The sequence below is a fragment of the Macroventuria anomochaeta genome (genome assembly GCF_010093625.1).
Source record: "Macroventuria anomochaeta strain CBS 525.71 unplaced genomic scaffold BU25scaffold_11, whole genome shotgun sequence".
Taxonomy (NCBI): Eukaryota; Fungi; Ascomycota; class Dothideomycetes; order Pleosporales; family Didymellaceae; genus Macroventuria; species Macroventuria anomochaeta.
The window spans coordinates 449,702-463,236 of NW_022985372.1; the positions used below are offsets into that span (position 1 = coordinate 449,702).

General features: G+C 52.3%; 7 protein-coding genes across 7 annotated transcripts; 2 read left to right on the top strand and 5 right to left on the bottom strand.

Moving 5' to 3' along the window:
- Positions 1-313: 313 nt before the first annotated feature.
- Positions 314-2,200, bottom strand: BU25DRAFT_338135 (carbohydrate-binding module family 20 protein; the record flags this gene model as incomplete). The annotated part of the gene is made up of 3 exons (XM_033702709.1): positions 314-1,723; positions 1,776-1,885; positions 1,939-2,200. 3 exons carry the CDS (start codon positions 2,198-2,200, stop codon positions 314-316), a joined length of 1,782 nt encoding a protein of 593 aa, XP_033563249.1.
- Positions 2,201-3,383: 1,183 nt separating this feature from the next.
- Positions 3,384-4,529, top strand: BU25DRAFT_338235 (carbohydrate-binding module family 20 protein; the record flags this gene model as incomplete). The annotated part of the gene is made up of 2 exons (XM_033702714.1): positions 3,384-3,935; positions 3,990-4,529. The coding sequence occupies 2 exons, from the start codon at positions 3,384-3,386 to the stop codon at positions 4,527-4,529; spliced, it is 1,092 nt and encodes a 363-aa protein (XP_033563250.1).
- A 128-nt stretch (positions 4,530-4,657) lies between these two features.
- On the bottom strand, positions 4,658-7,041 carry BU25DRAFT_338370 (C2H2 type zinc finger domain-containing protein; the record flags this gene model as incomplete). The annotated part of the gene is made up of 6 exons (XM_033702724.1): positions 4,658-5,342; positions 5,391-5,765; positions 5,818-5,942; positions 5,988-6,122; positions 6,185-6,611; positions 6,659-7,041. The coding sequence occupies 6 exons, from the start codon at positions 7,039-7,041 to the stop codon at positions 4,658-4,660; spliced, it is 2,130 nt and encodes a 709-aa protein (XP_033563251.1).
- Positions 7,042-7,320: 279 nt separating this feature from the next.
- On the bottom strand, positions 7,321-7,605 carry BU25DRAFT_390093 (uncharacterized protein; the record flags this gene model as incomplete). The annotated part of the gene is made up of 2 exons (XM_033704552.1): positions 7,444-7,605; positions 7,321-7,394 (listed from the first exon to the last, which is right to left on the bottom strand). Coding segments are annotated over exons 1-2 (225 nt in total), but the record flags the coding sequence as incomplete, so codon positions are not given.
- Positions 7,606-7,913: 308 nt separating this feature from the next.
- On the bottom strand, positions 7,914-9,247 carry BU25DRAFT_338282 (FAD binding domain-containing protein; the record flags this gene model as incomplete). Its single annotated transcript, XM_033702717.1, has 2 exons — positions 7,914-8,028; positions 8,076-9,247. 2 exons carry the CDS (start codon positions 9,245-9,247, stop codon positions 7,914-7,916), a joined length of 1,287 nt encoding a protein of 428 aa, XP_033563253.1.
- Positions 9,248-9,682: 435 nt separating this feature from the next.
- Positions 9,683-10,803, top strand: BU25DRAFT_337985 (uncharacterized protein; the record flags this gene model as incomplete). Its single annotated transcript, XM_033702702.1, has 3 exons — positions 9,683-9,885; positions 9,937-10,158; positions 10,197-10,803. The coding sequence occupies 3 exons, from the start codon at positions 9,683-9,685 to the stop codon at positions 10,801-10,803; spliced, it is 1,032 nt and encodes a 343-aa protein (XP_033563254.1).
- Positions 10,804-11,619: 816 nt separating this feature from the next.
- On the bottom strand, positions 11,620-13,442 carry BU25DRAFT_338180 (MFS general substrate transporter; the record flags this gene model as incomplete). Its single annotated transcript, XM_033702711.1, has 4 exons — positions 11,620-12,720; positions 12,772-13,010; positions 13,060-13,142; positions 13,258-13,442. The coding sequence occupies 4 exons, from the start codon at positions 13,440-13,442 to the stop codon at positions 11,620-11,622; spliced, it is 1,608 nt and encodes a 535-aa protein (XP_033563255.1).
- Between the last annotated feature and the right edge of the window lie 93 nt (positions 13,443-13,535).

Genomic DNA, 13,535 nt, shown 5'->3' on the forward strand with positions numbered 1-13,535 from the left:
TTTATCAATTTGTGATAGTCGTAATATGTGGCTGTTCGGAAGCGCTCGAGGTTAGACATGTGAGAGAGGAGGGATGAAGAGAAGGGGACGCCGCGCAGCTGAGGGGCAGTTGCCGTAGTAGGAAGGTTTAAAGAAGCGTCGAACACGGTTGCCCTTCGGCCACACTAGTGACTAAGCCCATGCGTCACGAAGTCGACGCGTGACGATTTCTCAGCCACTTCCACCTCAACACCAATCAGAAGATCGTGACATCGATCATCAATCTATCATTGCGGAAACACTGCCGCTGATTAGATACACTGCTGCTTCCCTTTCATCGCCACTCACTGCTCACTGTAGCACTAGCCTGACAAGCCGGCACAGTGTACGCCCTATTCGGATCGCTCTCCCACGACAGAGCACCTGAGCTTGACACCTTCACGAACTTGTACTGTACCGCCTGTCCTGGCACCATCCTCAAAGTGATATTCCAGACGGGGTTATTGGACGTGTACTGCGATGCCGAAAGCGCAGGAGCGCTTGCAGCATTCCAGTTGCCCAACTGCGTAGTGTTGCCGGAAATCTTGATCGTATCGCCCGGAACAGTGACTACGCGCTCTGTAAAAGATACGGAGACAGTGGTTGGACAGACTGTGCCAATCGTGCTGCGGATGGAAGTGGAGGAGGCGCGAAGAGTTGTTGGTGTAGCGGTTGTTGTTGGCGAAGCTGTGGAAGCAAGAAGGACTATTGGCTCTCCACTGGCTACATTGACGCAAGCTTGGCCGTTGCCATCCGAGGTCACTGTGGCGCTGTTGCCGTAGACGTTAGTCCACTGACCATTGGCCTTCTGGGTGTTGAAGCAGTGCTGGGCATTTGAGCTACTTCCAGCGTTGGTAGTGAGCACGATCAGATTTCCTCCAGCTCGGCTCCAGGCGTAAGCAGTATCTGCTACATAGAGGTGCATGTGGTCGTTACCAGCGAGACCTCCGGCAGCCTTGCGTGCAGCAGACAGCTTCGCGATGGCTTGGTATAGGTTTGTATTGGTGTTGAAATTGCTACGCCACAGGTCTTCACGATTTGCAGGATCAGCACCGCCTGCGTATCCTTGCTCGGTGCCGTAGTACAGGATCGGAATGCCTCGAGACAAGATGACGAAAGCCAGAGCATTCTTGAGCAGCGTCTGGTCGTTCTTCTGGTTTAGCCAGCGAGGGTTATCGTGATTGTCTAAGAATGTGCCCAGCGCTGCAGGATCGGGGAACGACGAGCTGACAGTGTCGATCATATCCACAAGCGTCTGCGATGAACCTTTCTGTTGGTAGAAGTTGTTCATGGGGTAGTAGACGGCATAGTTGAGCAGACCGGGCATCAAGTTCGCATATCCAGCGAGGTAGCTTGGGTTTCCATCGAACACTTCACCGATCGAGTATGCACCGATAGCAGACGAAAAGCCGGACCAGAAATCCTTTTCAACATGCTTAACGGTATCGATACGTACACCATCGAAGCTGTACTCTTTCACAAGCCAGCCAACCCAGGTGTTCAAAAGGGTTCGGATCTCAGAGCTCTGGGTGTTGATGTCAGGCAAGTTGGCGATCCGGCAGTTTTCAACACTGGTCTGGTTCGAGTAGTTAATGTCGCAGGCGGCATGGTACGAAGAGGCCTGGTTCAACGGTGCTGGGCGGTTATCGGCGATATTTGCGAAACCCATGTGATTCGCTACCACATCGACCATAACATAGAGACCCTGTTGACGGGTAAGTAGCCGCACAGGGGTACATGAGCACGTGAAAGCCTACCTTTTCATGGGCCGCGCTAACGAGACTCTTCAGGTCGGCTGCAGTACCGTAATTGGAGTTCACCGCATACAGGTCTTGCGCCCAGTATCCGTGGTATCCATCTGCACTATCTATTTAGAGTGTCAGCTACGGACGAGGCAATAAGAATTGTCAGACCACGTACTTGCAACCACAGGCGTGATCCAGATAGCATCAAAGCCCAAACCTTTGATGTAGTCAAGCTTCGACTCGAGACCCTTGAAGGTACCGCCGCAGTACTTTCCGAGATTGCTGCATGAACCCCCTCCAGTGTCGCTACTGCTGCGGGCGACCCGGTCTGTGAGCACGAAGTAGATGCTGCGGGATTTCCATGCAGCCGTGTCTGCAGCCGCGACCAGGGCAGTGACCTGGAGTAGGAAGGCAACGATGGCTTTGAAGAACATCATGCTGATGCACGTCTGTTGAAAGTTCTGAAGCTCGGGACTCCTGATGATGGCCCTGTTCAAGTAGCTTTGAAGCTCAATATATAGCTGACGTTCCACCATTCACCTCACCACGTTACGCGTACGTAGTTCTTGGATCAGCGATGCCAAAGGGTCAACCGGGAGTGTTTCTCTACCGCACCATGAATCATGATACCCAACGACGCCACTGTCGGCTTGCGGTCATTCGTGGAGTAGCAACGATCATGTGCGAAGGTGCGTGGTTCCTGACAGCAATACGCACGCTAGCCCCACGGTCCGAGACCCAACCACTCACAACCACTCAATGTTCATCAAACGACCAACAGACCGGTATGAACCTTCTCGGACCGAGTATCTCGCATGAAACTTTGTCTCGTGCCACGGGAAGGAACCTTCTTTACATTGCGGGGTGTGGAGATCAAACGGGCGCCATACCCAAACAAGCAGTTGTACAGCTTAGTTCATCTTGGCCTCACTGTACCACAACCTCACTCATGCCATTTCCGGGCTTACCTCCGCGATCGACAAAACACAAAGTTCATCTCACATGTTTCAAGGATCTCAGCCAACATGACTGCCATACACAACGACGATAACCGTTAGTACTTCAGCATAAGCGAGATATCGAGCGACCTCGGACGCAAGCCGGATGCGTGCTCAGTATTGCAGGTGCAGCTGTGGCATTTCGTGTATGCTGAGCATATTGTTCCTGACTCCGTTTTGGCTGCACGGCTCCAGGTTTGAGGCGGAACCCCGCATTTCGAATTCGTGGTTCTGGGGATTATTTCATTAGGATGCGGAACACAAGAATGTAGGCGCTCTCGTGACATATGAAGACTACCGACTGAAAAATGTGTTGTGGGTACCTTGCATTTCATTTGTTCACAGTCGGAGTGTAATATACAACTTCGAGGCTATGATAGGATGGGCAGATACAGCGATACTATGCAGTCAATGATCGTGAAGATGGTCAAAGCAGGTCAGGAGAGACGCTTGATGCGTTGGGTATATAGCAGCAAGGAAGCTTGACTGTCTCACCTTCAGTCTTGCATCTTCTTTTCAAAGACCTCGTGTCTTCCATACGTCCTTCGACATGAAGTGGGCCGTAGCTCAAGCTCTTGCCTTTGCCGCAGGCATCCAAGCTCATGGCTACCTCTCCCAACCTATGAGCCGTACAGGCCTCAATGCTCAAGCTGGAGCAGACACCTGCCCCGAATGCACCATTCTCGAGCCCGTCACAGCCTGGCCTGATCTTGACGCCGTCCAAGTCGGCCGCAGTGGACCCTGCGGCTACAACGCCCGTGTAAGCGTCGATTACAACCAGCCCGGCCCTTACTGGGGCTCCGCGCCCGTGATCACCTACAAAGGCGGCGACGTAGTCGACGTGCAGTGGTGTGTTGACAATAACGGCGACCATGGTGGCATGTTTTCCTACCGCATCTGTCAAGACCAGGCGCTCATTGACAAGTTCTTAACCCCTGGGTACCTGCCTACGGATGCCGAGAAGCAGGCAGCTGAGAAATGCTTCCAGACTGGCACACTGCCGTGCACAGATGTGAGCGGGCAAACTTGTGGGTACAATGCGGATTGTACGCAGGGACAAGCATGTTGGAGGAACGATTGGTTTACGTGCAAAGGGTTCCAGGACACTAAGTGCAGGGGTGTGGACAATGCACCGCTGAACTCTTGCTATACGAGTATCGCGGGTGGATACACTGTAAGTCCATCGATCGATGGAGTGGCTATATTGCGCGTTGTTTACACCACACAGGTCTCTTCCAGGATCAAGATTCCGAACTACGTGTCGAACCACACACTGCTTTCGTTCAAGTGGAACTCGTTTCAGACGCCGCAAGTGTACCTGACTTGTGCTGATATCAAGATCACTGGTTCTTCCGGCTCCAATCCCCCAACAACAACCAGCAAGGTCTCCTCCGTAGCGCCAACCTCGACCAAAGCCAGCTCGACTACTGCAGCCACTGGATGCGCGACACCTGTTGCAACCGTTGCCGTCACATTCAACAGCAAGACCACAACCGTAGTCGGACAGACGGTGAAGATCGCAGGATCCATTGCGCAGTTGGGTAGCTGGAACACTGCAAACGCACCAGCACTATCTGCCTCAAAGTACACCTCGGCCAACCCTCTGTGGACTACGACGATCAATCTGCCTGCTGGCACCAGCTTCGAGTATAAGTTCATCAGGGTGGAGAGCAACGGTGCTGTGACCTACGAATCGGGTGCAAACAGGGCCTACACGGTACCGGGGAGCTGCGCAAGCACAGCCACGGTGGATGCGACATGGAAGTAGAGCGTATCGATCGGTCATAGCGAGTATGTATCTGCTTGGTACTTGTTGAGGTTGATGTTACAAGTCAGCGATACAGATTGCCGTTACTGGCGGGATAGCGAACTTTTCTTCTTGAATACGAATCTCTGTTATCGAAGGCCTCCAAGTTCTTCCATCAGTCCGCACAGAGCCCTCATAAGCGGGGGCCCAGTCTCACGATCGACATCAGGATGTGTTGCATCGAGCAGCCTGACGCCGACCTTCATAACTTGTGAGGGATACTTGAGGTTGCAGATCTCTGGGCGCTTGGGGGCCCCAGACTCAGACACAACTGACTGATGAGTAGAGATAATGTGAAGGCATGGTGTACCGCTGTTCATGAGAATGAATGAATCAATGTCGCTCTGGTTGTACGAAGCAGCATCGTCGAGGTAGACGATCTTGCTGGGAGGCGAGCTTGGCTGTGCCAGCATCGGTGTAGTTGTCCCAGTCTTCTTAGCTCGGTCTCGCACCATCATGCTGTATGTCCAAAGTACCATGATGGCATGGTACAGCATGAAAGAATCAGGTCCACGGATCTGGTATGGCGGGATATGTCGAGCAGCTCGTACTACTTGTCCAGCGTGACAAATTGCGATCCTAGCTTCCTTTGTCTGGCTCCAGGGGGATAGATGAGTGTATGCGCTATTGGCAGCACTCTCGCCGCATTTGCCTGCAAATCGAGTAATGAGGTCCAGGTTGACATGAAGGAACATCTGCAAGAATTGATGAAGCACGCAAGTCACAGCAGGGGATCTGCTAAGCAGAAAGTCTTCGCGCTGCAGGCGCTGGTATCTATCAACAAACTTCAGCTATGTTAACCATATAAGACAATATACTCACAGTTTCTGTTGGCGTGAGCGTGCCCAGAGCTGCGACGATGGGTCGCTGCTCTCGTGCAGTAGCACAGACTGCTGTGCATGTTCCCAGATCTGAGCAGCGATGCCATGAAGATACGATGATCGGGCGATTTGCACATCTATATCCAGATGAAGGCAAAGTATGGCAGCCTCGTCTTTGAGAATTGCTCGGAGTGAAGGAGGGTTTGAGGAGATGTCCATCTCGAGGTAACGCGTTCTCCATATTTCCGCCGAAGATGCAAGCCATAGTGCCTTCGATGCAGGCAATGCAAGCGTGAGTTCGGCATAGGTGATCAGTGGTGGACGATGTTTGACCATAGTCATATGGATGTCGTGCTCGAACAAGTGATATGCCAGCCTGTCCGCATTAGACGCTGGGAGCAAAGATAGTCTAGATGGGGTTGAAATACCTTTTGTAGGACTCCTGTTCTACCCACTGCTTCCACTTCGCATGCAATTCCTCCTCTCCATCTTCGGCAGATGGTGCGACCGCGGGGTATCGAACGTAGTCGAGTCTACCAGCACGTCGTAATGCCTACGAAGTCAGCATGCACTTTACTACCGCATGGAAGAGCCTTACTGTGACAAGAGGTTGCAAGCTACTTTCAGCAATTTCCATCTTCCTTCTATAACCACAGAACGCTCCGATGTCGAGCCAAAGCATCGAGGCTTGAAGGTATTCGAGATCGCGAATGACACTGTTATCATTTTCAGACTGTAACCGTGTCAATTTTCCATGGCTCCAGCACCTAATATGGATTTCTCGTGATTGCCTACCAGATTGTTCAACGCAACCCTGACAATCTCCTGCAGTGCCAGGCCCGTTCTGCTCACCGATGGTATGCCAAAGCACACACACCCGGCAGCCACCAACGCAGTTAGATACTCTGGTCGAGCGGTCTCACTTTCAAAAGTATACGGGTGGATCCAAGCGTCAGTCTCGGTCCGTTTTGCGATGCCAACTTTGATCAGCTTGTCGACGCAGTCCGCCGATGGGAAAGATGGAATCGTTATTTGACTTCGTGCAGTCTTAGACACAAGTTGGAAGATACGATCGCGGGCTCCTGTCGATAGCCGGTCAGGTATCACGACATTCGATGAGTATGGCATGTGCGGTGATGAAGCGAGATCCACATTGCGCTCATCTAGCGTGATGTTTTCGTGCTCACTGAAAGCGTGCTGGTTCCGCTCAGGGACCCAAAACCTGAAGCCGGTCAGTCCTGTTCAATAGAAACGTTAAAGATGTGTTACCAGGGCGATTGTTTGAAGACTGCATGTCGCCTCTTTGCTGAATTGCTGTCGATCTTCTCGTGTGAAGTGTCTGTGACATTAGGCGGCTGTGTTTCCGAAGGCAACGCGACATCATGCGACACCTGCGCCTCCAGCATCTGATCGATAACTGGAGTGAAATCATTGCCGAAAATGTCAACCTGTCCAAGCCAGTCGACCTCAGGCATCCAAGCAGTCAGATCTGGAGGAGGTTGCATGTAATCAACACCCATGAAGTCTGGCGCTGGAACCATGATCTGTTCGAAGAAGGCCGGGATGGTATGCTGATTGTAGTCGGTGGTATTGTAAAGGTCTAACAAGGCCTGCGCATCAGCGTTTGCCTCCTCCAGGTAGACATCGTTCATTTGGATGCCATTCCCGAACTGGTTCGGATGGGCTTGTTGTTCCACGGGCACTGCGAAGACCTGCGATGGTAGTTCCCCAGCACCTGCTTGAGGAAACGGTGACGAGTCGGAAGACTTGGTCAAGCATGTTAAGCTTTTCTTCTGGCACCGTTTGCAGGGTCTGCCATTGTCGCATTTGACTTTGGACACAACACAGGAGTTGCATGCCTTTGTAGCACGTTCTGCGACACGATTTGGGCCTATGAGCCCATCTGCAGCGTTCTTCGCGTGGGTAGCTTGATGCCTGAGTAGCAAGTCTCTACGATTGAACGCAGCAGGACACTCCTCACAACGAAAAGAACGCTCATTGCGGTCTGTGCACAGGTCAAGTGAAGCCAATAGTCAGTGGTAGAAAGTACTCACGTGAATCCAAGTGTCGGTTCAAGTGGTCGGCACGTTCATATGACCGGTGGCAAACCTGACACTGGAGCCCACCGATTGAGGAGGCATCGGAAGTCCGCTGACGTTTCGAGGGTCGCACATTCGTTGGTGTCACCGCCATCCCGATTGACATAGTGATCGAAGGGTCGAAGAACGGAAATGTGGGAGGCGAGTAGTTCAAGGCGCATTACAACTTTCGGCTGTCGGGAAGTGGGCGCACCCTTGCCCGGCCTTGAAGGCGGGGTGCGTCTGGGGCGTCGCGGCAATCGAGGCGGCGGCAAGTGAACTGCCGAGCTTTTTCCAGCTCGAGGAGACTGATCACGGTCTTAGTACAAACGACAAATGTTTCAGGTCCGCTTGCTGCTCAACAAGATTGCAGCAGTAGTAGTGGATTTCAACGGCGTCTTTGATGTTGTGATCAATTTTATTAGTTAGGGCCATCTGGGCTGAGCCTAGGCCACTGCAACTGTCTGTATACCGGCTGTTATTGCTGCCATCGAACGCTTCTCCTCCCAATCTCGTACACCTCGATATGTGCAGTTGTAGTCCATGAACTCATCGGGGCGCCTGCTTGTGTCAGACTAGAAGGAATTTGTGCTTGAGGTGAAACTTACATCTTGATGACATTACTGCCCTGCTCTGTTGCAGGCTTCGCAGCTTCGCGACTGAATTGCTGGATCAAGCTCACACGTTCAAACCGACACTTGAAGACGTCTTCAAGAACGGAAGACACTTCGTCCCTCGAAGGCCTCTCTGTGATATGGCTGAACAGTGTACCTAGAGCTTCAGCGTCCTCGATAGTTTGGCTTGCGCCTTGGCCTTGAGTGGGTAGCATGGCATGCGCTGCATCTCCAATGAGAATCACGCGCCCAGAGTGCCAGGTCTCCAACGGGTCCAAGTCGCGCAGCTGCCAAAGGCCAATGCTATCGGCATTTCGAAGCACATCCTGGGTCCAGCTGGGGAAGTCCTTGAAGGTTTCCAGCATCTTTCCAGAATCCCCTTTCGTGACCCACGACTGCGCGCTATCAGGGTCCTCATTCATCCGCTCGTCTGGTACTAATCCGACGATGCTGTAGAGTTGTGCATCGCAGGCAGGACCCATGATGAGCCGGCAAGAGTGCGCCATAACCATGGATGTGTAAGGTTCTTCTGGCTTGATGTTCGTAGCAAACTGTGGAGCGTATTCGTTGAGCACCGTGGTAGGAAGCATTAGTCGGTATGCTGAGAAGCCTGTGGGTTTTGGCTTGACTTCCTTGCCAAGTACAGAAGTGCGCAGGACACTGTGTATGCCATCTGCGCCTATAACAAGATCTGCTTCCAAGACTTCTCCATCTTCTAGTGTCACCTTGCCCTCCTCGCAGTCACAACTAGACACTCGTGATGAGGTACGTAGTGTCGCAGGTTGGCCCTCCCATTTGGTACTTGTGGCCATCGTTCTGAGGTAGGCGTGGAGATCCTGACGATGCCACATGATGCGATCTGCTCCGTACTGCGTCTTGTACCGCAATGGAATTTCGTTCACCATCTTGCCATCAATGTTGTAGATCCTGAAACCATGATCAATGGTGCCATTTGAGTCGTCGAGTAGATTGTCGAGGCCCCACGACTGCTGTATAATCCTCGTGGCATTGGGCTGAAGCGAGATTGTAGCACCGATTTCAGTACTGAGACGAGATTGTTCGAGGATTGTGACCTGACGGTTGTCTTTCCGCAGAGCTATGGCAGCTGCCAATCCTGCGATACCGCCGCCCACGATGATGATCCGGAATTGCGTTGGCGATGACATCTCGAGAAGACTCGTAGCTGGTAAGTGTGATGAGAGTGATTGACGATGGGACGATATAACGAGTCAGAAGCAAGCAAGACATGCTGACCGCGTGTACCGGGCAAGCAATTGACAAACCGAAATCTTCTTGTCGCCCCAATACACCACTAGCGACAATATCGGTCCTCCACTTCACGAACATTTGCACTGACACACCCGCAATCTGCATCTAGTTGCATACATTTTGCGTGGTCCAACGATGATCGTCGCAGTTCGGAAAGGTGGGTGTGGGCAGACTCGGCTCATGTGGGCGACACCAACGGCTGGGCGGTGCAGCGCGCATTGGGTTCCTGTCCGAGGAGGACATCGAATATATTCCCCCATTCAATGTTCGCATTCCAAAATCAAGCTTCACCCACTTCGTCAAACACCACCCAGTACCACAAGCATTTCAACATGATCTCCACCACAACGAAGACAGCGCCCGTCAAGTTGAAGGCGGTCGACGATGAGCGCATGAGGGTCGACGGCACTGATGTAAAGTTTGGCGACTGGAGGGATGACTTGGCTAGAGATGGCTACGCCGTTATCAAGGGTGCGATTCCGAAGGAGAGGGCCGACAAGTATGCAGATCAGATGTACAGTTGGCTGGAGGGCTTGTAAGCATAAGTCCCAATATCGTATTGTGTACCACTCACATGTAATTTCAGCAACCTCGGCTTCGACCGCAACGACTTGTCGACAGTGCACAAAGACAAGCTTCCGCTGATTACCGAGAAGGGCATGTGCCTGCAGTATGCCGTAACCCACGAGGACTTCGCTTGGGCCATTCGAGGAGAGCCAGGTGTCATTGGAGCATTTGAGAAAGTATACAACACAAAAGACCTGATCGTTTCGTTCGATGCGATCAACTTCACATTGCCGTACGTAGAGTGCATTCGACTGTTGAACAAGCTAACGATCATTCCAGTCGCTCGGATCTTGCGTCGAATAAGCCATGGCCTCATCAAGATCAGGACCCTTCGAAGCCTGGGTTCAGATGCTTGCAGGGCTTAGTGAACTTGCTCCCTAATGGGCCAGATGACGGCGGTCTCATCGTGTGTCCTGGCGGTCATTTGCTGTCTGATGAGTTCCATAAAGACATGGCTGATGAGGAGCGTATTCCAGCCTGGACACCGGAATGGTACGGCTACACCGAGAATGGCATGAAGTGGCTTGAGAACAAGGGCCTCAAGTGGATGAAGGTGTGCGCAGACCCTGGTGATCTGCTTGTGTGGGACTCCCGCACCCCACACTACAACCTGAGCTCCAAGACCAACCAGCCTCGTTTCGCAGCTTACACATGCTACATGCCCGTAGCAGATGCAACTCAGGAGGATTTGCTGAGGAAGAAGGACGCGTACGAGCGGTGGGTTGGCACGACGCATTGGCCCAACGCCAGGCACACAGGCTCGAACATCGCGAAAAGAGACGGAGTAGATGACCCACACAACCGCATGGAGCCGGTGAACAAGCCGGTCATGGACGAGAGGACATTCAAGCTGACTGGTATTCCATACATCAACGCTTTAGCCTGAGCATAATGAGGGTGGCTGGTGTTCAGAATAGAAGCCCTCAGGGGCACATTCCCTCGCTTAGTGAAAACAAAAAACAATGACGTCAACATGCTGCGCCTTCTCGCCCGTGCATCGCGAACACCACACCACAATGATGAATGTTGTAGCCGGCCCACCACCAGATGGGCGCATTGTAGTACATTAGATCGCAGTGTTTATCTTACAATAACACGCTGACCTTTGAAGAGCCAAATACACCGTTCAAAATGCGGCCGCGTTGACGCGTCTAACCTATACACGCGTGGGACTCTACTCCTGATAGGCGTTACGAAGATTCCACGAAGACTTTACGAAGACTCCACGATCGTGACAGCACTCTGTTTCTCAGGTGAATATGGACAGCACCAGCATGGTCTACGATCTGGCCTCTCGAGATATCAGAGTTGGACCATAGTCTTGTACGTGCCCTACCTGTCTGATCACCATGGCCGTATCTGATATACGACTACTATAACAGGATACACCTAGCCAACGCCGTCCCCGTGCCCTAAGCAGGCTTGACTGTCGCTGGAACAGCTTCATCTCAAGTATCAGGTAAGAGCTCATGCATTGTATATGTTCACAGAGCTTGAGACTGACAATGAGCTTTGCAAAAGAGATCTACATTCAATTGCTTGCGAAGACTAGACTGGCCGAAGTACAATCCATCAGTCACGCCAAAGCGTCAACATGACAATGCTACAGCAATATACACGGGCCACGATTATACTCGTCGCCCTTGCATCGATGCCAATCATCGATCAGATGTATTAGACGATACGTTAGACAACTGTCCTTTCAGTGCGACATCGATGGGTGGCCCGATGCCTTCTTCATGGCCCATTTGCCGGTGTAGGCTCTTATCTTCTTGCCATACAAGAAGACAGGTATGCCCAACAAGCCGAACAATGCAGTCAAACCAGCATATGTTCCGAAGGTTCCATCGTACCCATCAGTCTCGACAAATTTGGCGACACCGTAGCTGGTTCCGAAAGAGACGAATCCTCGAAGAGCTGTGATGACGACAAGAATGGGTCCTGCGCGTGCTGGATATGAATCGAGTAGGTACGTGATCGCAGCGATGTTGGCACCAACAAATGTGAAATAATACGCTGCGTTGGCGAACACGAAGATGAACCAGTGGTACTTGCCTGGACTTTGCGCGGCCAGACCGTACAGCGTAGCGGCAAGACATCCACATAGCAGAGGGATCCAGAGCAGCAGCAGGCGGTTCTCAGGCTCGTGAATACCACCGTTACGCCTGGCTTGCCACTTGATTAGGGCGTCGCTACCGTTACCGAGGAGTGGGAGCGCCACAAAGGCGACCACAATCTGTCCGGCATTGACATACGAAACAGAGCTATCAGACCAGTTGTACGGAGGTGCGTGTACAATGTTTCCGTAGGTCGTTCCAATAGCGATGTTGACACCAATGGTCAGACCGTTGAGACAGAAAGCCCAGAGCACGTTGGGAAATAGCATGACCTGGAACGTGTTGATGAAGCCATAGACGCCTTCCATCCAGTCCGGTTTGCCAACAAAGATGCGCATGTCTGACCATACGGTGCGGGGAAGGAACCTGGTCGTGTCCAGTGCGGGCCTCTCAGACAACTTAACAGGCTGTGGTGCGGTCGCTCTCGATCCATCTAGCTCGCCACCCTCTTCGGCCGAGAATTGACCATACGCAGTCAGGGAACGGTCGTACCTGCTCTCAGGGACCCAGAAGATAGATGCGACGAACGTGGCTGCACAAAGTCCAGCACCAAGAATGTACCAGTTGGACGGACCGATCGCTCCAGCAATAGGAGATGCGCAGATCACGTACACAGCTGCCAAAACCGTCTGGGTAGCAGACTGCCACATGAGGAAAGTGCTGCGCTCGTGAACGAAATGAATTTCCTGAACGTTGGTCAGTCTCTGTTCCTCGTGCTCTCATCTTGGGCCTTTTACCTGGATCATCATGGGCACCAGCGCCTCGCTCTGACCGGCAGCAAAACCCAGAAGCATTCTGGCACTAAGGTGTGCATTATAGTCTTTTGCATATGCTGCCCAGACCGCGGAGGCAATTAGGATCAGCAGCGATAGGAGGTAGACAGGTCGCCTTCCGATCGCGAGAGCAAGAGGCATGCAGACCAGGTTACCGACGCCCATCAACATCGAAGGGTACGTCATCAGCGCAGTGATGTCGGCTGTAAAGTTTAGTAAGTGCAGATAGCACAAACAGGATGTTGAGTTTACCATATGTGGCGCCTTTTGTGGCGTAGATCGGAATGTACCACGTAAGGAGACCACCGAAGCCTGAAACTAGCGCAAGACCCAGACTCGAGAAGATCGAGACTAGGATGATGAAGAGAATCTTGCGAAACTTCGTCATGTTCAGCGGGTCTGACGAGAACAGTTAGCACGCCATTTGATCGACTGGGTGTTGCAGAGTACGAACCTCGAGGGTCAGCGCTGGGAGCAGGGATCAAGAAGATCTCGTTGAGGTCCGTGATGGTCACCGTTCCCATCGCCGCAGACTCCTGCACAGGCTTCACAAAGCCTGTCTCGCCATCTGAAGCAACCTCGTACCGTTCGACTTTGGACTCCATGGCCTTCGTGTCCTTGATGTCGTCGAGCATCCTGGAGGCAATTGTTGGTGCTCGTTCTAAGACAAGACACAAAAGATGTCGATAAGAATGTAAACCCGCTCGTCCAGGCCTGGAAGAGCACAG